Source organism: Equus quagga, chromosome 14 (assembly GCF_021613505.1).
Source record: "Equus quagga isolate Etosha38 chromosome 14, UCLA_HA_Equagga_1.0, whole genome shotgun sequence".
In the NCBI taxonomy this organism is placed as follows: Eukaryota; Metazoa; Chordata; class Mammalia; order Perissodactyla; family Equidae; genus Equus; species Equus quagga.
The window spans coordinates 28,659,435-28,687,071 of NC_060280.1; the positions used below are offsets into that span (position 1 = coordinate 28,659,435).

General features: G+C 51.7%; 3 protein-coding genes across 4 annotated transcripts; 2 read left to right on the top strand and 1 right to left on the bottom strand.

Annotated features, from left to right (window-relative positions):
- Nucleotides 1-555: 555 nt before the first annotated feature.
- DNAJB13 (DnaJ heat shock protein family (Hsp40) member B13) lies at nt 556-18,386 on the top strand. Of its 2 annotated transcripts, XM_046637602.1 has the most exons (9): nt 563-1,562; nt 2,465-2,645; nt 6,702-6,805; nt 7,842-8,003; nt 10,369-10,526; nt 12,048-12,161; nt 13,285-13,398; nt 14,369-14,445; nt 15,118-18,386. In XM_046637602.1, exons 2-9 carry the CDS (start codon nt 2,578-2,580, stop codon nt 15,269-15,271), a joined length of 951 nt encoding a protein of 316 aa, XP_046493558.1. In that variant the 5' UTR covers nt 563-1,562; nt 2,465-2,577; the 3' UTR covers nt 15,272-18,386. The 2 variants fall into 2 exon arrangements, with proteins under 2 accessions (XP_046493557.1, XP_046493558.1); XM_046637601.1 differs by lacking the exon at nt 15,118-18,386 and having other exon boundaries at nt 556-1,562; nt 13,285-14,471.
- A 128-nt stretch (nt 18,387-18,514) lies between these two features.
- UCP2 (uncoupling protein 2) lies at nt 18,515-25,207 on the bottom strand. The gene is made up of 8 exons (XM_046637603.1): nt 25,079-25,207; nt 24,117-24,273; nt 21,438-21,652; nt 21,052-21,262; nt 20,034-20,228; nt 19,851-19,952; nt 19,320-19,500; nt 18,515-18,975 (listed from the first exon to the last, which is right to left on the bottom strand). The coding sequence occupies exons 3-8, from the start codon at nt 21,561-21,563 to the stop codon at nt 18,861-18,863; spliced, it is 930 nt and encodes a 309-aa protein (XP_046493559.1). The 5' UTR covers nt 21,564-21,652; nt 24,117-24,273; nt 25,079-25,207; the 3' UTR covers nt 18,515-18,860.
- A 148-nt stretch (nt 25,208-25,355) lies between these two features.
- LOC124225143 (uncharacterized) lies at nt 25,356-27,273 on the top strand. Its single transcript, XM_046637604.1, has 2 exons — nt 25,356-26,002; nt 26,405-27,273. The coding sequence occupies exons 1-2, from the start codon at nt 25,356-25,358 to the stop codon at nt 26,622-26,624; spliced, it is 867 nt and encodes a 288-aa protein (XP_046493560.1). The 3' UTR covers nt 26,625-27,273.
- The last annotated feature ends 364 nt before the right edge of the window (nt 27,274-27,637 follow it).

Sequence of the window (27,637 nt, forward strand, 5' to 3'; positions counted from 1 at the left end):
ACCAAGATCTGGGCACTAATGTGCTCTTTACTCCTGGCATATTATTGTTTCTAGGACCTATCAGTGGACAATACATACATACCTCTCTATTTCTACATCCATCATTCCATGATACCTAAAAGTGAAATGGACTTTTGGAAGAACATTTAGGGGAAGATCTTTATGACCTTGCATAGGGAATATTTCTTAAACTAGACACAAAAAGTATAACCAAAAGGGAAAAGATTGATAAATTTGATCCCATTTTTAAAAAATGCTAAAAAAGCGAAAGGGATTTGTATTTTATACAAAGAACATAAAAGAAAACATAACGAGTCAAAAATCAATATTTTTAAAAAAGGATAGCCCAGCAGAAAAATGGGCAAAAAAACCTAAATAGACATTTCACAATGAGGAAAAACAAATGGCCAATAACCACGAAAAGATGCTCAACCAAGAAATGCAAACTAAAATCCACAATGAGATGCTATTTAACGCCTATATTGGCAAGTATTTAAAAACTTGACATCAAGAATTGGTGAGGATGTGGAGCAGAAAGGAACTCTCCAACAGTGCTGTTCTGACCACATAAATTAGAATAACCGCGTCAGAAAACTGTGTGACCTCACCTCGCAGAGTTGACACATACCCGGATGTTCAGCATCAGCAGAGAATGCTATACAGCCTCCTTGAAAATAGGTCACACACACACAAAGGCGTGCCGTTTGCATAAGCGATACCATTTATGTAAAGTTCAAAAACACGAAAAGATAAGTATGTTGTTAGGGATACATGCCGTGGTGTCCTGGAGCTGGCTTGTACCAGCTTGGGAGAAATTGGCAAATGCTACAAATCAGGGCTATTTTTTTCTTTCTGGTGAGCTAGTTGTTAAATACCTACCAGTACACCGCTGGATGTGTGCACCATAGTAAAACAATAAAGAAAAGCAAGAGGAGAATAAACAGTTAGGGAGGGGCACACAGAGGCAACATTCCTTCAATAAGGAATGTTCTAATGCTGTTCTTTTGTGCATATAAGCTATTTCATGGGGGAAGAAACCAAGTAGGAGTTAGTTTGGTTGAAGCCAGCGTCGGTGGTGGGTGTGGTGGGACGGGTGAGGTGGCAGCTTAGGTGAATGTGAGAGAGAGGAGGGTTAGTCTGAGCAGTGCAAGTGCTGTAGTGTATTAACTCTGGGCATTGTGCAGTGTGGTCTTGGCAGGGTAGAGACGAAGCAAGCAGGACAGTGAGGATGTTGTAGTGGCCTTGCTGAAAGATGAAAGCCAAAGCAAGACCATGGTGGAGGAGGACGAGCAGAAGAAGGGCTTGAGAGGCATCTAGGAGGTACAATGGACTGAACTTGGTGACTGACTGGATGTGGGATGTAAGTGGATGACAGGGCGCTGCTGCCCGCAAGGAGGTGGCGCAGAGCTCCCCACTCTTTGAGGTGGGCTGCAAAATGACTTCCTTCCAAAGAGTACAATCCAGAAAGGGGGAAACGAAAGTCCCTTTACAGTGGAGAACGCTGACCAACACGACTGCAGCAGGCTCAAGGCCAGCATCACCAGGGAAAAGTCACGTTGATGGTATGTACCTTTGATCTGTGGTATGTGGACGGCACTTTACCTCTGTGGTCTTCCTTTCAAAACCCCACAAGCCCAGTTTAATCACAAGAAAAACATCAAACAAACCCCAATTGAGAGACATTCTACAAGATACCTGATCAGTACTCCTTAAACTGTTGAAGTCATCAAAAACAAGGACAACTTGGGCACTGGCCCGGTGGCACAGCGGTTAAGTTCGCACGTTCTGCTTTGGTGGCCTGAGGTTCGCCAGTTTGGATCCCAGGTGCAGACATGGCACTGCTTGTCAAGCCATGCTGTGGCAGGTGTCCCACTTAAAATAGAGGAAGATGGGCACAGACTGGCTCAGGGCCAGTCTTCCTCAGCAAAAAGAGGAGGATTGGCAGCAGTTAGCTCAGGGCTAATCTTCCTCAAAAAGAAAAAACAAGGAAAATTTTAGAAACAATTGTAACCAAGAGGAGCCTAAGGAGACATGACAACTAAATATAACGTGGAATCCTGGATGAGATCCTGGAACAAAAAAAGACATTAGGTTAAAAACTAGGAAATCTGAATAAAGTATGGGCTTCCCTTATAAAGGATGTATCAATTGGTAATTATTTGTGACAAATGTACAGTACTCACGTAAGATGTTAATAATAGAGGAAACTGGGTGTGGGGTATACAGGAACTCTGTACTATCTTCACAACTTTTTTGAAAATCTAAAATAAAAATTTATTTTAAAAAACAGCCAAATGCATTTGTTCTGAAAACTTTTAACTAAAAGTAATTGCTACTCTCTTTAAACACTGTGGCTTCTGAGTTGAGTGACCTTTATCAGGCTCAAAGAATCAGCCCTGGTTCTCGCAATCTGTTCATTTGTTCTTCTATGAGGCTGAGCTGAGAAGGCAGTTTGCTTTGGCAGGAAGGACTACAACTCCCAGAGTGCCCCTGTGTGGTTGTCAGGAGCAACCAAGGAATGCAGACCAACAGCCCTGCCGGAGCCAGGACTAGCCACTGACTGACTGCCAGCCAGCCATGGGCCAGGATTATTACGCTCTACTCCACATCACTAGAAATGCAGAGGATGCCCAGATCAAGAAGGCGTAAGTTGGGGCGGAAGCGAGGCTTTAGGGGTGTGCTAGGGCAGGCCCCACCCTCCTCTCTTCCAAACTGAGCTTTCCTGCACAGCTTAGGGTGGTTCCTTCTCTTGCTTCTTACACACTTACATCCTGGCTTTGGGCTGGGTCAGGGTCCCCAACCCATCATTCTTTACCCTCTATGCCCTGTCTCCTCTCCTGGGTGTCTTGGTTTTCCTAGCAATAAAATAGGGACAAAGGAGACATTTGAACTTTGTCTTGAATTTTATGGAGAACCAAAGGATTGTGAACAGGAGGGTGACCTGGCCAGATGGATGCATTACAAATTTCATTCTGGCCGTCACGTGGGGTTTTGGCCTTGAATAAACTGCATCTCTGAATACTTCCATCAAATCTTGGGGACTTTGTGGTCCATTTCTAAGAAAGTCTAGGACAGGAGTCAGCACATTTTTCTGGGAAAAAAAGTCTTTTTGACGAATATTTATTGAGTGCCTACCATATGGATTAGGTGCAATGGTAGCAGCTAGAGTTATAATCACGAATCAGACAGATATGCAACTTAATTTTGTTGGTGAATACAGATGTTGAAAAAGTCACAAGTGTGATGAGTGTTACAAAAAGGGAAGTACAGGGTGTCCTGGAAGCTTATCCTGGAAGGAGAGAGACCCCCTTGGAGGCTCATGATAATCAAGGCAAAAGATGAGGCTCGAAGCAGGGCAGTGGGATGGAGAGAGGAGAGGAAATGGACTTGGCTATTAATTGGATCACTGGAGGGTAAAGAAAATGGGAGGAATCTAGGATAATTCAATCACTTAAGGTTGGGTAGTGATAACAGCTACATTTATTGAATTGTGCAGATGCTGTTCTGAGAACCTTCACCATTATTTCATTTAATCCTCACAATGACCCTGAGTAGTAGGTGCTATGATTATGCCAAGGCCAGGCACCTAGGAAACAGTGGAACCAGTAATCAGACACCATGTCTACTCTAGTTGCCTGCTGTGGGCCAGGTCCTGTGGCAGTAAGTGGAGAGCGTCTACAGTGTGGTTGGAGAAACGAGACACAAAAGCACGAAACAAGTAGAGAACAATTCAGGACAGTGTGTGATATCACCCACTGTTCAGGGCATCTCATTGGTCAGTGGGGCCTGTCTGGGGAAAGGTCACCAGGAGGGAGGGCAGTTGGAATGCAGGATAAGCCCAACTTAAGCATTGAAAAGACCCAGGTCTGCAGCCAGGTTCTCCTACCTGCTAGCTGTGTGACCTGGGCAAATTACTTAACCTCTCTGAGCCTCAGTCTTCTCATCTATAAAAAAAAAAATGAGTTGTTGTGATATTGAAATGGGATTATATGAGACAATAAACATGAGAATGCCCAGCAATCATTTGCATCTGTAACCATGTCATATAAAGAGTGATTAAAAGAACTGCGTATGTTTCAAACAACAGTCCTGAACCCCTCTTCCCTGCAACAGCTCTTAGGGCTGAGTCACGTGTATAACACACTCTCCCATGGGAGTACCTAGACTTTTTTGATCCAAAAAAGAAAAAAAGCTAAACTTATAATGAAGAGAAGCACCACAATGTTCATAATCACCCAGCGATTAACCTTCTCAGTGTCACTCATCCTCTCCAGGCTGCCACGTCGGAGCTGTGACCCCACCCCCTCTCCCACTCAGGAAGGCAGGTGAAGGAGAGTGATGTTACTGTGAGGATAATCCTAAAACCACTCCAGTTTGTATGAAAAACTGAGCTCTTCATTGCTTTTACTCACTGATAGAATTTACTTGCAATTCTCCTCCTAACTGTGACCTTTGTAACTGAGAAGGGCTGGTTGAGACATGTAAGGGAGGTCTGACAACGGTCATCAAGTCTCTGAAGGTGGACAGAGCAGGGTCTCTGTCAGACCTCTGAGGGCAGAGCCAGGACCCTCGTGGATGGAGGCGGAGTCACAGGACAGCAGGCCCGGCTCAGCAAGAGGAAGCGTTGCCTGAAAGTCAGGGCCGCCGCCCAGCGAGATGGGCTGCCTGTGGGGCAGTCAGTTCACATCATTCGTTCTCACTGCTGCTCTGTGTGAGGCAGTGGGGACACGGAGAACTGGACACAGCAACTCAAGGGACTCAGTCTAATGGGAGAGACAGACCAGTCACCCAGCAACTGGAGCACCCCCTGCTGAGTGCTGGGATCAAAGGCACTGGGGACGTGGGAGGGGGACTCTAATCTAGAGTGGAGGCTGCAGTCAGGGAAAGTGTCCTGGAGGAGTTGACCCCTGAGCTCGATGTTGAAGGATGAATAAAAATTTGCCAGGAGGAGATGGGAGGGGCTGGAGAGGGGTGAGCCTTACAGGTAGAGAGAGTAGAAGGTCAAAGGCACGAGCGATGAAGTGTGGGGAGTTTGGAGCATGGCAAGAAGGGCAGGAGAGGCCATGGGAGCAGGGAGGGAGAGCTGTGAGAGAGAGCAAAGCAGGGCCTTGAATCGTAGAGACATCTGGATTTTGTGCTGAAGACAAAGGGGGAACCTGTGAAGGATTTAGGCAGGAGAGTGACTTGGGTAGGGAGCATTTTAGAAGCATCAGATTAACAAAAGGGAGAGAGATCAAACCGGCGGCAGCACACAGAATGGCCTGGAGCGGGAAACTGGAACCGGAGGACCTGGTTCTGCAGTAGTGAGAGGGAGGAAGAGGCAGGAACAGAACATTAGTTAGAAAGAAATGTCCCCGATGGGATGGGGTGGAGGGGACGAAGGGGAACTTGGAGGCAAAGATAACGCTCGGCTTTCCCGCGGCAGTGTCTGCACAAATGGGGGCAAATGAGGAATCAAAATGGGTTCACGTTTGGGCTCATTGAGTTTGTGGAGCCTGCGGGACATGGAGGAGGAGACACCAAGTAGACAGCTGGATACAGAAGCCTGGAGTTCAGGGCAGTGCCCCGGTTTGAGACAGAGATTTGGGAGTTATCAGCAAGCAGGTTGTACTCAAAGCCATGAGGTAGAGGAGCTTGTCCGCGGTGAGCGTGTAGAGTGAAAGAGCGGCAGCAGAACTCTGGAGTCACCAGCACGGACGGTGTGAGCAGGGCAGAGGAGCTGGTCTCTGACCCAGCGGAGGGTAAATGGGCTCGAATTTGAACTGAGTGACTTAGGGGCTGCTGATGCCCTCCTTTGGCTCCGCTAGACCCACTCCCCGCCTTTCCCCACCCTGCCTTCTGCTCTGGAGGCTGGCCCGTCTGAACTGCATCAATAGACTTCCTGGCCCTCTGGCTTCCCGATGCCTCCGCTAAAGGGACCACAAGGCAGGAGGTGGAAGGGGCCGGGGTATTTATTCTCAGCTCCCCTCCTATGGGGTTTCTTCAGGTCGGCTATGTCCCTTAACTGAAGGTCACAGCTCCTGCCAAGGGCCCTGTCCACACACGCTGTCCTGAGGGATTTCTCCCTGCCCCAACTCCTATAGGCTCAGGGGTGGCCAGGGTGTCTGAGGGCTCCTGGCCTCAGGAGTACTGCACCATTCCATGGTTTCCCTCCCCACTTCCTGCACGTTGGCAAGTGGTTCCCAATTAAACCCTCCACAAATCACCCGCTTCGTGCCATCTCTTTCCTCTTGGGACACATCAGATTCTCAGATGCTGCAGGAATCCCATCACTGATCGGGTGGATACAGAACAGGGAAAAGAAGGAGCACAGAGACGGGAGACAGTGAAGGGTCCTGACATGCACTGAGTGCCTCTCTGCACCAGGCCCTCTGACACCTTATTTTATCTAATATTTCCAAGAAGCCTGCGTGTCAGTTCAGACACCAAGATGGAATTAAATATGCAAGAAAGGTATTGGGGGAAACACTCCTGAGGGTGAAGGGGGAGCAGGAGCACGCAGGAGGAATCTTCAGACCACAGTGCAGGTCTGATAGCTGGGAAAGGAGAGAGAGAAGGAAGGGCTGGGTTGATTTATAGCTGGAAACATCAAAGCTCTGAGAGGCCACCAAGCAGTAGACAGCAGAACTAGCTCTGAACGATGGTCTGTACCTCAGTGACACATCAGCTGCTGTGCCTTGTATGAACCCCCTGTCTTCCAGGTACCGGAAACTTGCCCTTAAGAACCACCCATTGAATTCCATTGGACCATCCTCAGTAGAAACGTTCAGGCAAATAGCAGAGGCCTACGATGTGCTGAGCGACCGTGAGTGACTGGGGCTGAGCACGGAGGAGGGACCCCGGGACACCTGCTGTCCCACTTCTCCTTTAAGATTATTCCTCAAGTCTCTGAGTGTTGGGCTTTTGAGGGGGCCCAATAGAGACTAAGCATTCCTCTTCCCTCCCAGAATCTAAACAAACTGAGAAAGAAAGCAGACTGAAGTATTACCTTTCTCAGTAGACACAAGCTAAGGCTGAGGCCATGACGTGGAAAGCCCCTGGATTAGGCTGACGTGCTGACTCAGTCTCAGGGCAGGGCCTGGGGAAGCTCTCCCACGTCCCCCAGGCCTCACCTGTCCCTGCAGGGATGGAGAGATGGCTGCTGCCAAGGGAGGAAGGCTAAGACTGAGGCAGGCACACCCAGATATTCTTCCCAGATTTCCAAGTGGCTAAATCTCCATCTCCCCAAGAACAGAGTGTGTATAAAAGGGCAGAGAGAGGCCAGTAATTAGGAAATCTCTCTCCTATGGAAACCAGAACAGTGGAGAAAGTGTGACTCCCACCTCTGCCCGGGGCCGTGCCCACTGGGTTTCGCTAAGGGCTTGTCCTGAAGACTGTAATCCCAGAGACTGGAGAAGAAAGGCCAGATCACTAAGGTGTCTCTGGCCCTGAGTTTTCAGGATTGTAGAATCCTTAGACTCTAGGATTTTAAAGCTCTAGAATTTGGAAGCTCTAGAATTCTTAGATTCTAGAATTTCAAGGTTCTAGGATTTTATTTACCCCAGAGGAGACAGTAGCTATAATGACTGAGTTAAGCAAAATCCCAGGACAATAGCCTGACCTTTAGCCTCTTGATTCTGCCTCCCCAGTAAGTCTCAGTTTTGCCCCTCTCTCCTCTGGGCTATGAGACCACACCAGGACCACTCACAATAAAATGAAACCCATAACTTCTAGAATCTCCCTCCAAAGACTGCCAGGCTGTTTTTGCCCCTTCCTCTTGGCCCCATATCTTCCTGCTTCCCAGCCCTCCAGCTATCAGCACCCAAGGCTGGACCCCTCGTCAAGGTGACACTTATCCACAGCTGTGAAGAGAAGCATCTATGACAAGTTCGGAGAAGAGGGCCTGAAGGGCGGGATTCCTCTGGAGTTTGGATCCCAGACCCCATGGACAACTGGTTACGTCTTCCATGGCAACCCCGAAAAGGTTTTCCATGAGTTCTTCGGAGGAGACAACCCCTTTAGTGGTAAGAGATCCTCCCTACCGCTTGCCTTACAGAGAAAGGACAAAGCTGTGAAAGATACTTTGCTTTGAGTAGTTTTGTTTTGTTTACTTTAGGAAATATATATAGTACGTGGTAAAAAAAAATTATTGAAGACAAAATAAATTGCAGCTCTCCATTCCTTCTCCAGAAGCAGCCACTCACTGTTAACACTTTGTGTGTCCTTCCAGAAATTTTCTATGCATTGATGAGCATATATTTATTTTTATATAAGCATTTTATTTCATTAAGGAAATGGAACCACATTGTACACACGGATTTTTTGCACTTATTATGTCTTGGAGATTATTTTATTATATACTATATTATATACAGATCTACTTTATTCATTTTAATGGCTGCATAAGATTTCATTGTGCAGGTGTGTGTTATACGAGCATGTGGATGGATGAGTGGATGATCCCGGCTCCCAGACAAACTGACAAAGAGTTGATTTCTCAGGTTCAGAATCATCTTGCAAGGACAGTTAACATTCAGACTTGTCTTCTTGGCTCCAGTTATGCGACTCAGAGAGTCTAGATTTTCACAGCCTATCCCTCTAGCCCCTTCTCCCCGGCTATACTACAGCCTGTCTGCATTTCAAAAGTTCTTTCTTCCTTTTCTCCATGTTAACAAGTGGGTTACAGCCCACTGCCCCTCCACCTCAGAGACCCCACCCACTGTGCATTGGCCTCTCCTGTCTGCCAGAGGAAGCTGAGGTATGAACTCCATGTGAGACTGGAAAAAGCAAGGACTTGGGTCAGAAGGTCTGCTTCAAATCCATGTACTGCCACTTATGAACTGTGTGACTCTGAGCAAATTTCTTCCCCTCTCTGAAACCTCAGCCTCCTCACTGTTAAATGGCTGTGATAGTCCGTGCCTCACAGGTCATTATCAGATGAGATAATGTTTATGAAAATGGGCTTCGCAGTCAGAAAAATGCCATGTTATGGACCTCTCTCTCCCAGGGACAGGTGCATGGAAAAGAGGCAGTTCAGGGGAGCCAAACCAGAGCTTACACAGGCATCGCTCATCAGGGAAGGTCAAGCTCAGAGTAGGGGGTCCCTCAAGTAGTGCCCAGGAGCTATACTGCCACAGTGCTTCACCCCAGGGGTTCCTGTGTCCCATCTCCCCGCAGAGTCAAGGGGCTGGGCTTCCTGGCTACCAGAGTGGCTAAGACCTGGCACACCATAGGTGCCGAGTGAACAAATGAATTCAGCAATGCAAGAGGGGAGCAGGTAATTCACAGGCCTCTCAATTACCCATCATATCTTAGAGGAGACATAGTGTGACCCCGCCTTGCCCTCTCCAGCCTAAGGTCATTGCACCATTCTAGCCTGTGAAGTTCATTCCACAGCACTAACCATGAGAGGCAGAGTACAAACAATTTTAATCATGATATGACCCCTGGCTCTGCAGTTTACAAAGGGCTTCACATCTAGCAATAAGCATGGTGGTTAAGGGCCCAGGTTCTGTGGTCAAATCATCTGGGTTCAGATCCCAACTCTTCTACGTATCAGCTGTGGGGCTGTGGGCGTTTTGTTTGGCCTCTTGACCCAATGAGATAATAATGCAAAGAGCCGAAAACAGCACCTGATGCACAGGGAGCTCTCAGCAAGTTTTAGCTCTTCTTCTCCACTATCTTGTCTAATCCAATGGTGGAAGGCAGGCCAGGCATTATTACCCCATCCCACAGATGGAGAAACTGAAGCCCAAATGATTGCACAGCACATCAAGGCACAGGGGCTCTCTAGGATGGAAGGGCAGGGCAGCAAGAGGGGTCATGGGGGTAAAGCTGGGCAGGGGCAAAAGAGGAGTTTGGGGATATGCTGGTGACCTCAAATTTGTTAGGGACCAACCCTGCCCCACTGCCATCTAAGCTGCTGACTTCATAGAAACTTGAGTCTGGGGTCTCTGGTGGTCTTGGGCTGGGCCGGACAGTGAGGGGCAAGGGTAGGGAGGACTGGCATGCTATGACGCTCCCTCACAAAAGCTAACAGTGCGTCATTTCTGGCATTACCAGGTACTGCCACCAGAGGGCACTCCTCTCTCTCCTGAGGCAGCCAGCATTGAGGGGCACATCCCCAAGTTGAGGGGACAGGGAGTGAGGAAAGTGGGGGGATGTCCAAAGCGGGGGATGAAGCAGTGAGGAGTGGCAAGGGATGATAACCATTGGATCTGCAATTGAGGACAGCTTCTTGGCCTGACCAAACAGTTTGAGTCTGCGAGGTAGGAACGGGATGCTGGGTATCACTCTTGGGGACTGAAGAAGGGAGAGCGGAGGATGTCTATGAATCCGAGTCTTTGAACATCATTTCTCTTACTCCTCTCCTCTCCCCACCTCCTGCAGAGTTTTTTGATGAAGAAGGAAATGAGACAGATTTGAACTTTGGGGGGCTCCGGGGCCGAGGGGTTAAGAAACAGGATGCCCCAATCGAACGAGACCTCTACCTATCCCTGGAGGACTTATTCTTCGGCTGCACCAAGAAAATTAAGATCTCCCGAAGGGTGAGTACTTGCCTTGGTCCTACTGGGAGCCACGATGTATCCCATCCAACCTGCCTGTCACCTCCTCCCTGACCCTAACTGGGGACCTCAGGCACGATCTCTGATAGAACCATGGAATCTTAGACTTGGAGACCTAGGATTGTAGATTTCTAGAATCTGAAGTTTGGAAGGTACAACTGAGGGTAGTAGCTCGTTTCTTTCCTAGTGCAGGAATCCCCTCTGCAGCCTTCCTGACTGGAATGGGTTCTTTCTCTTCTTCTCAGTTCAGCCCCAGCCCTGGAAGAAGTTTGGGCTCTGAGTAGGAGGAGTCTTCTGCAAATTCTGCCCTCTGGGCATTATTCTTTGGCAGACCAGACCCCCAGGGTTTCATCAAAGTGTATGCTTCATGCTTACGAGGTAGCAGTGTGGGCATGGAGGGTGGGCTGGGAGATAGTCCCCAAGGGGACTGGTTAAGGAAGATCCTCAGTCCCACGGCCCAGTGCTAGGCACAAGAGCAAGGCCCTCTCACACCTTTGCCCAGCAGAGGAGAAGCCAACTGTGCTCATGCTTTCCATAGATGGCACCTCTCTGGGCATGTGATTAGGGAATGGATGGATGACATAGTAAGAAAATGCCTCAGATATGTTGATCTCATGATCTTTCCCTCTTTGGGACTAAGAGACCTGCCAGAGGCTCAGGGCCAGAACCTCTGGGTGGAAGAGGAACTGGTAAATGTTCACTGTGTATCAGTTAGTGGCCAAGGCCGCGTGATTTCTGGGACTGGAGCTGTGGGCTTGATCAGCTCATGGTGACTGCTTGACTTCTCAGGCCTCAGCCCCATGACGTGCACTGCCATCCTGGAATCATAAATTCTTGGTTCTGTTGATGCAAAATAACCAATAACCATTCTATAGATAAGAGGGATAAGGTGAGTTTTACTTGAGTCAAGATGAGGATTATAACCCGGAAGGCAACTTCCACAAAGGAAGAAAGCATTCTGAGAAGCATGGTTTTCAGAACAGTTTGATACATTTTCAGAACAAAGAACATACATTACACACACCTAGGATCCATATTCATCAACGTTTCAGAGAGGTATTCAGTTGCAAATTAGTAAGTCAACATGACCCTGAGGTCCAGGAAAGGAAACTTATCTTCAAGAGTACTGATACAGGTGTTACCGCTGCTGGTGGGTGTAGGAGGGGAAGTATGCGTTCTTATCTTAAAAGAGTGCATTCTTTTACTTTGAGATAATGTTTAATGCATTCTTTAATTTAATAGTCAAAGTAGGGGTACAATGCACGTCTGACTTCTTTAGTTCAAGCCAAAAGAGTTTTGGGCCAGAATGCCACCCCATATACCTCAGTATGCGAAAATCTCTTGTCAGTTCCAATGGAAGGGGTGGAGTAGGAATGGCTTGGGGCAGGTTCTCCCCATTGCTAAAGGATTAAGCTGAACACAGATCCCACGGGGCATCTTTCATGTGTGTAAAGGCCACCTGGGAAATCCTGAGCAACCTCCCCCCATGCCATCCCGCTGCAGGTGCTGAACGAGGATGGCTACTCCTCTACCATCAAGGACAAGATCCTCACCATTGACGTGAAGCCTGGCTGGAGGCAGGGCACACGCATCACCTTCGAGAAGGAAGGGGACCAGGTGAGAGGGAGGGAAGCTGACTAGGGTCAGTCACCTGGGCTCATGTGGTGGAAGACTGAGGGGGAAGGAGGCGATGCTTTTTCCTGCCCTTTGAGCCCTGGTCTGACAGGGACAGCAGTCTGCAGAGTGGGTGAGACAATCCCTAATGTCCCTTCCAAGGGACAGAGCCTCACGACGCTTCTGTGAACGAGCAGCCCAGGGCTTCTCCCCACTTTGCCGAGTGGGAAACTGAGGCTCAGGGAAGGAAGGGACTTTCCCAGGGCAAGAGCACAAGAGCTGAAAGGAGAACACAGTCCCAGCTCTAGTGCTTGTCTTCATTTTCTTCAGTGTTTCTCTGAGTGAAGCCCAACTATAGGAGCTACTCAGAAGCCATTTATTAATAATAATTTTAAATTAAATATTTATTTAAATAAAAATATAAAATTATTGTCCAAGGCATGCTGAGGCCTTAAGTCCCTAGAAGAGGCAGAGCGATGGTGTCTTCAGAGCCGAGAGAGATGAATTCCTCTGCCCCTAGTTCTTGCCCACTTTCTCACCCATGAACCATCTCCTTCCAAAAACCCCCTTCAAGACCCAGCCCCAGGGCTCACCCCTCTGGGCAGTCTCCTCTGGCCTCCCCACCGGGGTCAACGCCTCTCCGCTTCTGGGTTCCCTTTATCACAGTCTTGAGCATGCTGAGGACTCACCACGTGTCTGTTTCCCCTACTAGACTGGGATCTCCTTGGGCGTAGGGGCCGGTCTATTCCTCCATGCCCTGTGCCCAGAAGAGACCTCAGCAGAGTTTTGGTGACTTAATGAAGCTTGGCAGGACAGAGATTTATGGGTATTCCTCTGACCCCCAGCCCAGTGTTCTGCCCACCATCTGAGGAAGCCTCTGTCTCCCTCCAACTGAGTGCATCTCTTTGGGCATGCTCAGTAGGGGAGAAGTGGGGGGGGGTGGCGGCTGGGGCAGGAGTCATCCGGTAGGCTTCTCACAGGAGGGGCTATGGGGCCAAACTGAAAAGGCCCTTCCAGAAAAACTGGTCTAATCTGTTCATTGTTCAGACAAAGATATAGAGACCAGTAGAGGCAGGAACTTGGCCAAGGGCACACAGTCAATTAGTCCTTGGTCTCCCTTGCCCAGGGCCCCAACATCATCCCAGCCGACATCATCTTCATCGTAAAGGAGAAGCTACACCCTCGTTTCCGCAGGGAGAATGACAACCTCTTTTTTGTGAAGCCCATCCCCTTGGGAAAGGTGAGTGGGCAAAGAGGAGGAGCAGGGGGTGGGCGGATCAGAGTGAACACCCCCTGCCCCGTCAGAGGCCCCAAGGCAAGTGGGCCTCACTCTCCATTCACCTCAGAGCATGTTGCAGGCCTTCAGAATGTGATGAGTGCCACACAATCTTTGCGGCTGTCTTCACTCTCCAGTGTGAGTGGCTCCTCCACGCCCTCACAGCCCCAGCAAGAACCTGGGCACTGGCCTAGACTTTGCCTCCCCTCCCCCACCCAATCTGCAGTCAGTCACTCAGTCCTGTCAATTCCACCCTCAAATCTCTCCACTTCGTCCCCTTCTGTTCATCCCCACTGTCTGTGTCTGTGCATCTGGATCTGTGCAGCAGCCTCCTCGGGGGCCCTCCTGCCTCCCTTCTCATCTCCTCCAGGCTCTTCCCCAAAGCGGTCTTTTCACATACTCATGGGACTGTGCCACATTCCTCATTGTCTAAACATCTTTGCACGGCATTCGAGGCCTCTACCATCTGGCTGGTCTCATCCCCCGCAGTCCAGCCACTGTGCCACTTAGAGCTCCTGCCCATTTTGTGCCTTTTCAGACCTTCACTCTCTTGTTTATGTTGTGCCCTCTCCTAGGAATGTGGTCTACCCACCTTGTCTAACTGGCAAGCTCTTCCTCATCCTTTAAGGCCCCCATCAACTACTACCACGACTATGTACCTTCATGTCCCACCCTGGAATGGTTTGGGGGCCTCTCCTTGGCTCCCACAGACCCCTTTACTTCCCTCTATCATAACACAACATCAGTCTTACCTACCAGACTGTGAACTCCTTGAGGACAGGTAATTGTGTGGGTCACTCACCTGTTAGTCCTTGAACATCCCGGACCGCTCAGAGTCTGGCATCTGGCACTGAATAGGCTGATAAAGTACCTTCTAGACAGAATGACCATGGGGACCTTCCCCACTCTCACCTTTGGCTCGAATGTCCCATAGGCTCTGACCTGTTGCACCGTGGAAGTGAAGACCCTAGATGACCGTCTGCTCAACATTCCCATCAATGACATCATCCAGTAAGTCCATCTGCTTGAGTCCTGGTAGGCAGGAGAAGGGTTGGCCTGGACCTCACTACCTAGGAGAGGGCAGTGTTAGACACAGCCTGGTACAGTTGTGCAGGTTGTACCCAGCACAAGGGGGCACAAGAGGACTGCAGTCCAGCCCCTACTTTGGCCAAGCTATGGGTTGCATTCACCTGGCAAATGGAGTGCCTTTTTCTAACTTGCATGAAGCCACTGTGGAGGCTGGAGGCCTCCAGTGCTGGACAACCATTGTTGCCTTCATCCTCCAAAACATCTCATCAGGGTTCTGAGTTGGAACCCCTAGGTCCCTTTCCAAGAAAGGCCCTTGGCTTGGGAAGCTTTGCTCAGTAGCCCATACTCCCCACCTCCAACCCAGGGTCTGCTCACCTTCCTCCCTTCCTTCTCCTGTTTCCCATATCTAAAACAAGACCCCTGGAAGCCTCCACCAGAGACTCAGTGTAAATGGGTTTTCAGGGAGCAAGCTGTCTGGAACAAGCCACCCCCCTCCCCTCCCACCAGTTCTGGCTGGAAAGAGCCATCCCACAGCAGCAGCTGTAGTGACTGCCCCACGCCTGAGGTTATGGGAGCAGGGGAGGCCTGGGATGAGTTGAAGTGCTGCTCTGGGGGGCCCTCTAAGCTCCCGTGTTTCATCCTCCCCTGTCCCAGTCCCAAGTACTTCAAGAAGGTGCCAGGTGAGGGGATGCCATTGCCTGAGGACCCCACCAAGAAGGGGGACCTCTTCATTTTCTTCGACATCCAGTTCCCCACCCGCCTCACACCCCAGAAGAAGCAGATGCTGCGCCAGGCATTGCTGACATAACCCTGGTGGGCTGGGGGCAGGAACAGAAGGGGAAGGCTAGCTGAGCCTCACGCCACTCCTACCCCCACGGCCTCAGGGTGTGCAAGGGAGCCAGCCCCCTGTGCCTACATGACGGGAGGCTGGGATGCCACGGGACTTTTTAAACTGACGCAATAAAGATTTATTTCCTGTCCTCCAGCTACACCCAGGAGAGTGTGTGTGGGAGGCAGAGGAGCATCATGTAGCCCTTCTGTGGAGCAGAGGGAAGGGCAGGGCCCAAGTAGCCAAGGACTTGGGTCCCTGTCCTGGCTTTGTGGGCATAGCCGGGTCCCTGAGGGTTCAGAGCCTCTGTGCTCCCACTGTGACAGCATGGGGCAGTGCTGTGTAGCCTCTGAGGGTCCCCAGCTCTGCTGATTTCTCATAACACACGATCTTTACAAGGGGCTGTCTCTAGTGTGATATGGTGACACTGTACTCAGGAAAACTGAAGCAGAGAAGAAAATACTTGTCCCAGGCCTCACACGGCTCAGTGGCAAAACTGTCATCAGAACCTCGAGGGTCGCTTCCCACAAACTCACCCAGCTTAGATTAGAGGCAGCACAAAGGACACACATGCTGGAATGGCTTTGGTTTCTCCCTCGCCAGCCTTAAGTCCCTTGTCTGTGCGGTGGGTCCTGGGCTGCCTCTAGGCAGACCTGGGTTCTGCTCCCGGCCCCGCCCCTCACCCCTTAGGCGTTACGGGGTCCCTGTCTTATCCGTAAAGCAGAGCTCATACCCTGCCTCAGGGTGCTTGTGAGGATTAAGTCATTGGTGTGAAAGTGCTTGGTGAACTTGCTTAGATTTCAGGGTGACAGCATTGCTGCCACTGTGGCCTGTGGGAGTCCCTGCCTCTAGGCCCAGCTGGGCCTGTGCAGACCACATCTGCCTCCTGTTGCCCACCATCAGCCAACAACGGTGCGTCAGGCACCTCTCCTGTGCCAGGGGAGACTCCCCACATTTGAGTCTAGGTTTGGGCTGTGATAGGTCCAAGCTTGACAGGAGGTGGCCACTTTTGTGGAGTGACTTCAGAGGTGCCAGAAAAGGCCCCCATATTGTCCATATTGCTTGGATTCCACCATTCAAAGCACCATATTAGCTTAAGGTTTTCTTCCTAAATGGGGACTCAGTAGCACTAATCAGTCATTTTAAACCATCAGGGAGAAGGCAGCAGCAGAATTTGAGGTAGAATCTGGACCATGGTTCTAGGAAGCATCTCCATAGTCATTAAACAATGTAGGCTTTGGAGTTAGATACACCTCAGGTATGCTACTTACCAGCTGTGTGCCCTTGGGCAAGTCGCTTCACCTCTCTGAGCCTCAGTTTTTTACAGCAAAGACTACAACTCCTATCTTGCAGGCCTTGTGGAAACCAGAGGAGTGAAGCAAACTCTGCCCTCTAAGGCAGAACCCAGGTTGAGAGGGGTGGTGGTAGCTGCCCTGCTCAGAGAGCAAGCAAGTGGGTGAGGGAGTGTGGGGCCTGGGTTGTGACTCTTGGTCTCCTCTGGGCCAGCAGGAGTCTGCTCCTAACCTGCCTCATGGTGAAGCTCTGAAGGAAGCCTGACGAGACCTTTATGAAGATTACCTCTGTGATCCTCAGTGCTACCTTGAGTCAGGCAAAGCAGGGCTTACCAGAGGCTCATTTCATAGGCACTAAGGGTTGAGGACCAGTGACTGAGTCAGGCCTACCAGTACACTGCCGTGGTTCCTACCACTGTTCCCAGCTCCTCATTGTCCCAGGATCATGCTCAGAACCAGGATGAAGCCTGGTGGCCTATGTCCAGTCCAGTGTCTGGGACACAAGGCTGGTGAATGAACCAGCTGACAGACATGCCTAGGGCAACAAACTGCACCTGTTTCCTCTGGTGCAAAACAGTAACAGCCTGCCCCACAGGATTAATGTGAGAATTAAGGTGTGTTGACCAGCACCTCCACTTATGCTGACTCCCTGTAGCCCAGCAGAGAAGAGCCTGGCTGGGCTGCCTGCCACCTTCAACCAGGTTCAACTCATGGCACCCAACCCTGTCCCTCTTGGAGACTACGAGGCTTCAGCTCAGCCTGTCAGAAGAAGGAAGTAAGGTGACAAATCCTGGGCCCTCCTTCCTTCTCCAGGCCTCCTTGCCCAAGCACTGAAGGGCCTAGCCTCCAGGAATGACCAGCAGGGAAGGAGCAGCAGCATGAGCTGCTTTAGGCTGTGGGAAGTGGGAGGTCATTATTTTCTGGGCCTGGCTCCACAGCTGCCCAACAGGATTCTGGTAGGACCCCAGCACTGGCCCCTGGGGGACGAGTCCACAGGGTGGGGGAGGAGTCTGAGTCAGGGTCCCAGTTCAGCTGCCGTCTTCCTGTGTCCTTGCCTGCGTGACCTGTCGCAGCCCTCAGCTTCTGCAGACATCTATAAAATGGTCCTGGGTGACTTAATTCTGAGGGCCCAGCCTTGCAGGAGAGGCCTCGGGTATTCCGGGACCTCAGAGTCCCCTAACGCTTGAAACAGAAGTAGCCCTGCCTACCTGCTTTACTGCCGCTGAGGACAGGCAGGCAGGAAGGCTGACATCCCTGTGCAGGCTAAGCCATGGCTTGTCACCATCTCCTTGGGATCTCTAGCCCAGGGAGAGGGTGAGACTCAAAGTGGAAAGTATCCTCAGGCTGCAGCCAATGTTTGCCCTGCAGCCCGCTCCACCCAGTGCAGGTGCACCCAGGCCCCCTCCTGAGGGTGTGACTCTGGAGGATGGGAAGCAGCCTGACTTGTCCCCACTGAGTCCGGGACTTTGGGGAGGTTCGTTTCCCATTTGTAAAACGGGATAAAATAAGCCCACAGCACCTAAGATTCCGAAGTTCCTCTAAATCTTCCAGGAAGCACAGGAAATGCAGGGCAGATGGGAACACTTTCACTTTGCAGATAAACAGGCCTGGGGCCAGCTGGGAGGTTGGAAAGGTTGGTGCTGGAGCACCAGGCACTGAGTGAGGGAAAGCTCAAGTGGCCTGGCAGGGGAAGGGGAGGCGAGGCCACTGCTGTGACTGTGGGATGCTCCTTCACTTGCCACCTCAGCCCCAGGCCTGGTCTGGAAAGCAAAATGGACTAGATGACCTCCATGGGTCCCAGGCTGGGTGCTAGGGGTAGAAGGTAGCCCACACACTCCTTTCAAAGTGGCTCCTCCCTTGTCTACCAGGTATCAAAAGGGCCCATTCGACCAAGACCTCTGGTAACAGCTACAAGAGAGGGAGGAGACACCAAGGTTGAGGTTGCTTTATGGGTGATGTGCTGGTGGGGCTGGGCTGGGAGCAGGATGAAGAGTTGGGCTGAACTTTTCAGGGGACTGAGGGCTTGGGATCCTGGCTGTTGCCAGGCCTCCCACAGGGTCAGTTGGGGTCAACTCCACCAGGACTGAGAGGCAATGGAAGATGGGGTACGGAAGAGGGATGAGAATGTGGGGAGAGGGAAGGGAGGTGGTGGGAAAGGGAGAGGAAGGAAGGGGTGGGGGGAGAGAGAAGGGGAGGAGAGGAGGAGGAAAAGGGAAGCAGGGCCTGGCTGAAGCCAAAGCAAAGCCAGCGGTGGTCAGGTCAGCAGCAGGAGAGGCTCAAAAGGGAGCTTCCCGGGAAGTGCAGGCAGCCATGAGGGCCCGTTTCAGCTGCTCATAGGTGACGAACATCACCACGTTCCAGGAACCCAAACGGAGAAAGGAGGGCATGAACCTAGAGGGGAGAAAACACAGGTCACAGGGGGCACCTCCCACTTACCCTGCTGGGCCCTGGCATCCAATCCAACCCAGCTGCTTGTCTCAAAGGAGGTTGGGAAGGCCCAGGTAATAGCCTCACAGCTGTGTGGCTGTGAGCAAGAATCCCTTCCATTTAAACCTCCATAAAGTAGGGATGATAGCAACTCTGGGAAGGAGTTAAGAGCATGAGAGAATGCCAGTGAAATACCAGGGCCAGGATCAAAAATAGTTTGATACTTGGTTGCTGCTCAGTCCCAGGTGGTTCTCTCCCAACTGAGTGATAGGAGGCCTGGAATTGGGCGGGGTGGGTCAGAGGCTCACCCTTTGTAGAAGGCTCGGGGACCCTCCTTCTGGAGCATGGTAAGGGCACAGTGGCCAGCGCTGCTGTACTGGCCCAGGGCAGAGTTCATATATCTCGTCTTGACCACGTCGACAGGGGAGGCGATGATGGTGGTGCAGAAGCCCGCCCCGAAGGCGGAAGTGAAGTGGCAAGGAAGGTCATCTGCCAAGGAGGAGAAGTAGGCAAGGCAGTCAGGACTCCTTGCCCCATCATTCCATAAGGGGAGAGATTATTTAAGTAGCTAGGGGTCTCGTGGTTTTAGAGAGCCGGAGACTCCAGCCAGCTCTCCTGAGGACCTAGGAGTCATTTTGCCAATCTAGCCTCAGTGCCTCAATGTGTAAAATGAGAGCTTTGCCGCAGTTGGCTTCAATATGGCAAATGGGAGAGAGAAACTCGCTCCACAAGCAGAGGGGAAACAGGATGAAAAGATGTGGTCTTCAAGCAAACAGATTCCTACACCTGATTTCTGGTTGGAGGAAGGGCGAGACCCAGCATCATCTACCCTAACTCACCTGTCATGAGGTTGGCCTTCAGGAGGGCGTCCTTGATGAGGTCATAGGTCACGAGCTCGGCACAGTTGACAATGGCATTACGAGCAACGTTGGGAGAGGTCCCTACAGGAGGAAGCAGTGTCTATGTGAGACCAGGGAATGGGGGGAGAGGAAGACGGGGAGAAAGAAACACCTGGTACAGACCTTTCCAGAGTCCCCGGAACCCCTCCTCTCGGGCAATGGTCTTGTAGGCATCAACGGTGCTTTGATATCTCCGGCCACCACCAGCCCGGGCCTGAGCCTGGAACCGGACCTTTACCACATCTGTGGGCTGGGCCACAGCCACAGCCAGGGCACCTGTGGTACTGCCTGCCAGGAGGCGGCTCCCGATGCCGGCATCTGTGGGAGAACCATGGGGGTCAGCGGCCAGCTGGGCATGCCTCTCCACCAAAATCACCATGTCACTGTAACCTCTTGCTTTTTGGGAATAGGATCCAGACTAGCTCTTGCTCTAATAACTCCTCGCATCAAAGTATCACTGTGTCTACTACTTGCTAGGCACTGGGACACAGCAAGGAGTAGGACAGAATGAGAGTTAGTGATTTCTTCATAAAGCATTTTCATTCACTTCATTTAACCTGCTCGACACCACTGAGAAATGAGAATCATTTCCACGTGACAAATGTGCAAAACAAGGCTCAGAGAGAAGTGGCTTTCTCAAGGACTGGGACTCATAAGACTTGGATTCTCATCCCAGATCTCTTCCCCCTGCCATGTGATCTTGGAAAAAGGTGACCTTTTGATCTGGGTTCTGTTTCCACATGTGTAAAATGGCGGGTGGGCATGGCATGCCGAGGAGATGAAATGGAGGAGTGCTGGCCTTGGAGGCAAAAGTCCTGGGTGTGTTTTCTAGCTCACCATTGTGTGCCCTTGGCCAAGTCTGCTCCCCGCGGCAAGCCTCAGTCTCTTCATCTCTAACATGAGGATGGCACCACCTACTCTTCTCAAGGTGGTGGTGAGGACTTCATGGGATGATGCCCTGCTCAGAGCCTGGCACAGCCCAGGTGCTCAGGAATCGTTAGGAGAATCAGGGCACCTTCTAGTTCTCAGTTCTGATTCTCCTAGGGATCTTGGGGACTAAAGGAGCTTTGCAGCATAGTAAACTAGGATCAATCACTGAGAAGAAAAGGCCAAGGGGACTATGGGCCAGCTCCACACTCACGCTCAGAGCCCTTGGTGTAGAACTGCTTGACGGAGTCATAGAGGCCAATGCGGACAGAGGCAAAGCTCATCTGGCGCTGCAGGCCGGCGACCAGCCCGTTGTAGAGGCTGCAGGGGCCCTCGGTGCGCACCATGGTCAGGATGGTTCCCAGCACACCGCGGTACTGGGCGCTGGCCGCAGCCCGCACTGGCCCCTGCTTTTCTCCTTGGATCTACAAGGCAAAGAAACGGTGGTTACAGGGATAGGAAGGTTGCCCTCCCCATCTCCTGCCATCCCTATGCTCCAAAGTTTACAGTCTCAAACACCCCACTGGCCCTTGACAAGTCTGTGTCTTGGGAAGGGAGCAGACCAGACACCATCAGGACCCCCAGGCTTCCCCCCCTTACCTGCAGCCGGACTTTAGCAGTATCCAGGGGAAAGGTGATGAGATCTGCAATGCAGGCAGCTGTGCCAGCCCCCAGGAACTTCACAGTGGCAGTAGGGGGCACATCTGTGGCCTTGAACCCAACCATGATGCCGATTTCCCAGGAGATGGAGAAAAACTGGAGAAGGGGGCACCTTCAATCAGCAACAAGACGAGATAGAGGAACTCTGCCGGAATCTAAGCCAAGGAGAGAGAAGCCCGATGAGGAGCAGTATCCCCAGGCACCCCTGCTCACCCCCTCACCCTTACCTTCCCTGACAGCACCACCTCCCTAAGCAAGGACCAGAGCAGCCCTGTGAGGGGGAATAGGAGTGAGTTCCCTGGAGGAACCCAAATAGGGGCTGGAGAGGCAACTCCTGCCAGAGGAGTCCATATCTTGTGCGGAGTTCCCTCCCTTTCACTCAGGGAGAGTCTGGATCAGGGCTATCCAGTGCTGCCTCACAAACAGGCACTGGCCCAGCCCTGTCTGCTGAGTGCAGAGATTTCAGTGATCATACCCACATTCCTACTTCTGCAGATCTGTCTGGAGGACAGGCCAAAGTGGGGAAAAAGTTTCAGCCAGATCAAGCCCTGAAAGGCACAAAACCACAAGCTTATGCCCTGGATTTCTTAAGCAGGAGAGATCCCTATGGGTCTGGAATTATCTAAGTCTAGAAGAAAAGGAAAGAAAAGTCCAATTCAGTCCCCTCCCAGCCCATCAGTCTAATTTTCTTCCCCAGCCCCCACACAGCTTGGGCTTGCTAGTCACTCAACACGACAGCATTGCTGGGCACTGGTTCAGACACAGGAGACAATGTTGTCTACTCTAGAGGGGACTTATTGTCCAGGCACAGGGGGTAGGCAGGTGATTCCAGCTGCACTCCAGGCTTGCAGGACGTACTCTCAAAATGCAGAGGAGGGAACAACTAACTCCATCGGGAGAGAGGTAAGGAAGAGTGGGTAATCAGAAAAGGTAAAATTTAGCTGTGCCTTGAAGGACACTGGACAATTCTTGGGGCTGAGAGTAAGTGCATAGTCACTGGACTCTCTCCGCCTGGCCTACTGTGTGATGCAGGGAAAACTGTCTCCCTGTCTGGACAGTTTCTCCTCCAACATAGGGGATCTATATCTTCACCGTAAAAGCAGTGGGGATGGGGAAGTCCAGGTCAGAGCTATGAAGAGTGACAGAGGAAACCAAAAGCTCCATTTTGTTCTCAGAGTTGGAACAACGCCCTCCTCTGCTGCCTCAGGAGGAAGTGAGCCCTGCACCCCAATGGGGGAGGGTGACCTGCTTCTCTCTCCCCTGAGATCACTTCTCTGACTTCATAGGAGCAGCTGCTCTGAGCCCAGCCTGATTGGCTGCCCCTGTCATTGGGGCCAGGAAGACAGAGCTGGCTGGCAGAGGGAGGATGTGGTGGGAGTCAGCTGTGAACACAGAGACCCATGGAAACAAACAGCTCACCCAGCTTCTTCCTCCTGGGCTTCTCACCCAGGTGACTGGGGCAACCAGGGAAATCCAGAGGCTACTTACTACTCAGTTGCATCAAGAGCTCCTAAAGGGTGGGGCCTAGCCTTATTGTTTCCCTGGAACCTGGCCCACAGGAGGCTCAGTGAAGACTGGCATTCAAATGGCAGAATGGGTTGATGAAGGTGCTCTAGACTCCCCAGCTTCCCTGCTCTGACACATCCATCTCCCAGGAAGTGTTCCACACCTTCCCCTACTCCACTGCCTGGGGCACTCTATCAGCTCACTTACTCCTCAGAGCAGCCCTTTGAGGTGGCTGCTCTTACTTCCATGTTACAGATGAGGGAACTTAGTAAGAGCCACATCTTTTAGGCTCCAAAGCTTATGCTATTTGCTTTGTATTGCTGCCCAGAACATTTCTCTCCTGTTTTCTTAGCCCCAGGCACAGGCAAGGCTCTCATGAGGAAGTCCAACACCCAACCCAGTTCTCTTCTGTCACTATGATAGTTCTGAGAGGGTTCAGGCAAATGGTGTCCCTTTTCTGGCCGTCAGACATGATGACATGAGTCTATTATGTCCTGACCTTGAGCTGGGTTGCAGAGTGTTGTGAAGGCCAGAGAATAGTAAGACCCAGCCCTCCTCCACCTCAAAGATGAATGTATAGAGGTTCAGCTGCCATTGTGAATGTTGCTTTGGGTTTGCCCAGGTCCTTCAGAGATGTGGGTATGGGGACAACAGTCACCTGAGCTAAAGACCCTACTAAGAAGAGTAAGTAAAACAGGCCTAGAAAGAGTTAATCATATTTTACAGTCCCCAGCAAATAACCAGTTTCAGTGTTAAAAAAATACACCTGATTACTAATCTCAGTCTCAGAGATAGTCAAAGCTGGACTCAATAATATGTAGTTAGAACAATAGGTTCCTGTCTTAGCTCTGCCACTGACTCCCAGGGTGACACAGGGCCAATCACTGGACCATCTGGGCTTCAATTTCCTCCTTTGTATAATGGAGACCACCCTCCTTGGTTTGTCAGAGTCAGCTTAATGGCCAGAATGAGACCAGGGATATATGAAAGTTCTTTGCAAACTCTGAAGAGCGACTTCACTGGGGTGGTGGTGCTAATGTCTTCCTGACCCCGGCCCCTAGACCAAAGGGCTAGGAGGCAGCACGAGACACCTCCTGTAGACTGGACTCTTACCTGGCTTAGTAAGGTCTCACGCTGAGTTCTCCAAGATCAAGCTTCTCTAAAGGCATCCCTTTCTTCAAAGCTGCCAGTGGCTATCATGGCCCGATCTCCTTGGTTTTCCATAGAAAATGGCTGGGAGACGAAACACCTAATGGTCATACTATGTGTCCTGTGGGTGAAAGCAAAGGAGGAGAGTTTAGAAAATGAAATTCGCCTTAAAGGACCACATATCAGCAAGGAAAGGGCCACCTGCCCAAGGCACACAAGCCTACTCAGTCCTTGCGTGGGGAGGGGGTGGCGGGAGGGAACAGGGTCCATTTCACCAAGGGCAGCCGGGACTGATTAAGTGACCACACTGGAGGGGGGACAGGAAGCCAGGAGTCCTCCCTCCCCCATCTGCTTCCTCTCTTAGTATCCCACATCAGTTCTCTTCCAGAGTTCTGCTTTAGTGCCCTCGGGGCTCTGGAGAAGCATCCCCCAACACAGTCAGCAGATTCTGGTCCGTTGGGAGTGTTGTGAGCGGGTCCCGATGGGTCAGAGACTCGCTGAGTTGACTAGGACCCAGACCCGAGCTGCGCGGATGTTAAGAGGGGCTGGGAGCGCGCCCTGCAGCGGCGGGCAAAGCAGCTCAAGTCCTCCTCCCAGCAAGAACAGCCCCGGGAATGGCCTGGAGCCGCCCGCGGAGGGAGCGGTCGTTCCGGTCATCGTACACGTGCAGAGGGGCCCCCAGCCAAGGCAGGGCTGGGCCCCCTGGCCGAGGGGAGGGAGTAGGCTTAAATTACAGCCAGTTGAACGCGAGGTAAAGAACAAAAAGGAGATAGAAAAAAGGTGAGAGAGAGATAAAGAAAGAAAAAGAACAGAGAACAGACAGGAAAAACACAAAATAGGCTGGGAGGAGAGGAGGGAAATGAGAGAGTGCAGAGCGTGGGCCGGGGTAGCGGGCGCAGGGCTGGGGCGGGCTGGCGCGGGCTCACCGGGCCGCAAGGAGAACACGAGCGCGGGCAGCTGTCGGTGCGCGGGCGGACGGCGCGTCGAGCGAGCACAGACAGACTGTCGGAAGGCGCGGCGGGCCGGGCGTGCAGTGGACTCTGCGCGGGCTGCGGCGCGACTTAGGTCTCGGGGGCGTGGCCTGCGGGAAGGGGGCGGAGCTTGCGGGGCCCAGGGCTCCGAGGAGGGTGGCGACCTCCCAACCTCTGCCTTTCCACGGGGACCGTCACGCCTAGAGTTCTCCGCGCGCCTCCCTCCACTCCCATGCCGGGCGGGCGGATCTCCGCGTCTACCTCTTTGTTCCCCACCAGGGTCACTCCTGCGCCCCGCCTCACACACCGCCTCGGGTCTGCCAACCTCATTGTGGAAATGGCAAGACAGACGCTCGGAAAGAAGAGGGTACCCAGGGTCACACAAGCCTCTGTCCCCCCTGTCCCCGCCCCGCCAGCGCTCTTTCTAACAGCGGCCCAGGGTCTCGAGTGTAAGGACACTCCCTCCTTTCACGCGGCGGATCCGCGACCCCAGGCTCCGCAAACCACCCCACGGCCTAGAGCGCGCGGGCTGGCTCCCGCGGGGCGGGGCCTCCCGACCGGCCTCGCTGGCGATTGGCTAAAGCCGCCGCGTTGGCAGAGGAAGGAGCCAATCTGGGCTGCAGCGGCAGGTGGCGGGCAAGCGCCAACGGCCGTTGGGTGCGGCTGGGCTTCCCGCCTTCTCCTGCCGCCCACCGGCCTTTTCCTTGGGGACCTGGGGGACTTGCGGCCCTGGCGGACAGGGGCACCGAGTGTGACGCTCCCGCTCCCACTTGTAGACGAGCGAGCGGGCCGGCGCCCCGCGAGTGAGAAGGCCCAACAGGCCCCGGGCCCACTGCGTGCCCAGCCCCGGGAGAAGAACCCGACCTGGGGGGTCGTCAGGTAGCCTGCGGTCTTGTGGGGGTGACAGACACGTGAACAACCAACCTTGGGTCCTGTGGTCAGGACGAGCACGTGCCTTTGGGGAGGAGGAGGAGATAGGTCTCTGTTCGCCCATAGAGCCTCTGTCCCTTTCTTCCCTTTTCCCTCCCTGTCGGCCTCCCAGGACCGCTGTGAGGACAGTTGAGGCGGCGGAAGCAGGCCCCCCCCCCCCCCCCGAATACCTTGCAAGCTCTTCGAGAGCAGGCAGCTATTTCCTATGTTGTTAGTATGACAGCACTCCTGGGCCGACATATAGCCGAGGCCCAATCCCTGCTGCGTGGGCTGCCGTTGAAGGCGCCTTGAGAGGTGTCCTGGGAGGATCCGGGAGACGAACGTTTGCTGAGTGCAATTCCTATGTGTCAGGTTCAGCGTGGATACTTCACAACACCCTGCGAGGCCGGTGGTGACCTCTGTTTCACAGATGAGTCCCAAAGAGGTGAATCACCTGCCCAAGGTCACACGGCCAGCAAGTGGTGGGCCGAGACTGGAACCCTGGTCAGCCAGGCTCCATGCCTTTGTTTTGCGTGTTGTCCACAAGCAGAAGTCGTCAGTTGCAGACTATAGCTGGAATGGGACTGTATGATTACAGCAGGAAAGAAAAACTCACTGAGCACATGGTTCTGGCAGAAGCAGTAGCAAAGCGAAACTGAGAAGTCAAGCCAGAAAAGTATTTCTGACACGGCGGAGTCTCCCATCCGCTGCTGGTCTAGTTTTTGCACGTGAGCTTCCATGTCCCGCTGTGATGACGGATTCCCAGAGTGCTCAGCAAATCTGGGGTGAGACTGCTGAACTTGTCAGTGATCTTTGAGGAGACACGAAGAACAGGGTGGAAGCAAAGTCCTAGAAGTGGAAGTGTCACCCTGATTGCCAAAATAGGAAAGAATCTGGACTTCAAAGACCACACACCCTTGAGATGTTTGTTCACCCCTAGCAAAATTCAAGGGACTGTTAAAAAAGGATGATGTGTGGACACTTAAAAGGGAGAAGTAGAGATCACCCGACACAGCCTTACTGCTTGTAATGTGTACTTCGAACCTGAGATCACTATCCTTGGTTTCCAACCATCTTCGACTTTATATCAGTTGGTATAGCAACTAAAGAAAAATTCTTAAATCAAGGTGATAGCATGCAACAATCATTGCTACCAAAATAGGACAATTCTATTTTTCCGTAAAGATTCTATGAAAAGAAAAACCCAAACTGAGTGAGAAAGTCTACAAATAAACATTGTTTAAAAATAGGATGTTTGTCAAAAATGGAAATAACCCCAAATGTCCATCAGTTGTTGAATGAATAAATAAAACATAGTATACCCAAACCATGGAATATTATTCAGTAATTAAAAGGAATGAAGTACTGATATATGTCACAACATGAATGAATCTTGAAAACATTGTGCTAAGTGAAAGAAGCCAGTCACAAAACACCACATATTGTATGTTTCCATTTCTTTGAAATGTCCAGAATAGGCAAATCTATGGAGACAAAAAGGAGGGCTGGGGAGGATGGGGGCTATGGGACATGACAGCTAAAGGGTAAGGGGTGGTGGTAAAAATGTTCCAAAATTGATTGTGGTGATGGTTGCACAACTCTGTG

Coding starts and splice junctions, on each gene's coding strand:
- LOC124225143 (XM_046637604.1), top strand. CDS start 25,356: ATGCCGGGCGGGCGGATCTCCGCGTCTACCTCTTTGTTCCCCACCAGG. Junction 26,003..26,404: donor CCGACCTGGGGGGTCGTCAG/GTAGCCTGCGGT, acceptor CCTATGTGTCAG/GTTCAGCGTGGATACTTCAC.
- UCP2 (XM_046637603.1), bottom strand. CDS start 21,563: ATGGTTGGGTTCAAGGCCACAGATGTGCCCCCTACTGCCACTGTGAAG. Junction 20,229..21,051: donor CTACACCAAGGGCTCTGAGC/GTGAGTGTGGAG, acceptor GTTCTCCCACAG/ATGCCGGCATCGGGAGCCGC. Junction 19,501..19,850: donor GAAGGCCAACCTCATGACAG/GTGAGTTAGGGT, acceptor CCTCCTTGGCAG/ATGACCTTCCTTGCCACTTC.
- DNAJB13 (XM_046637601.1), top strand. CDS start 2,578: ATGGGCCAGGATTATTACGCTCTACTCCACATCACTAGAAATGCAGAG. Junction 8,004..10,368: donor AGGAGACAACCCCTTTAGTG/GTAAGAGATCCT, acceptor CACCTCCTGCAG/AGTTTTTTGATGAAGAAGGA. Junction 12,162..13,284: donor TCGAGAAGGAAGGGGACCAG/GTGAGAGGGAGG, acceptor TCCCTTGCCCAG/GGCCCCAACATCATCCCAGC.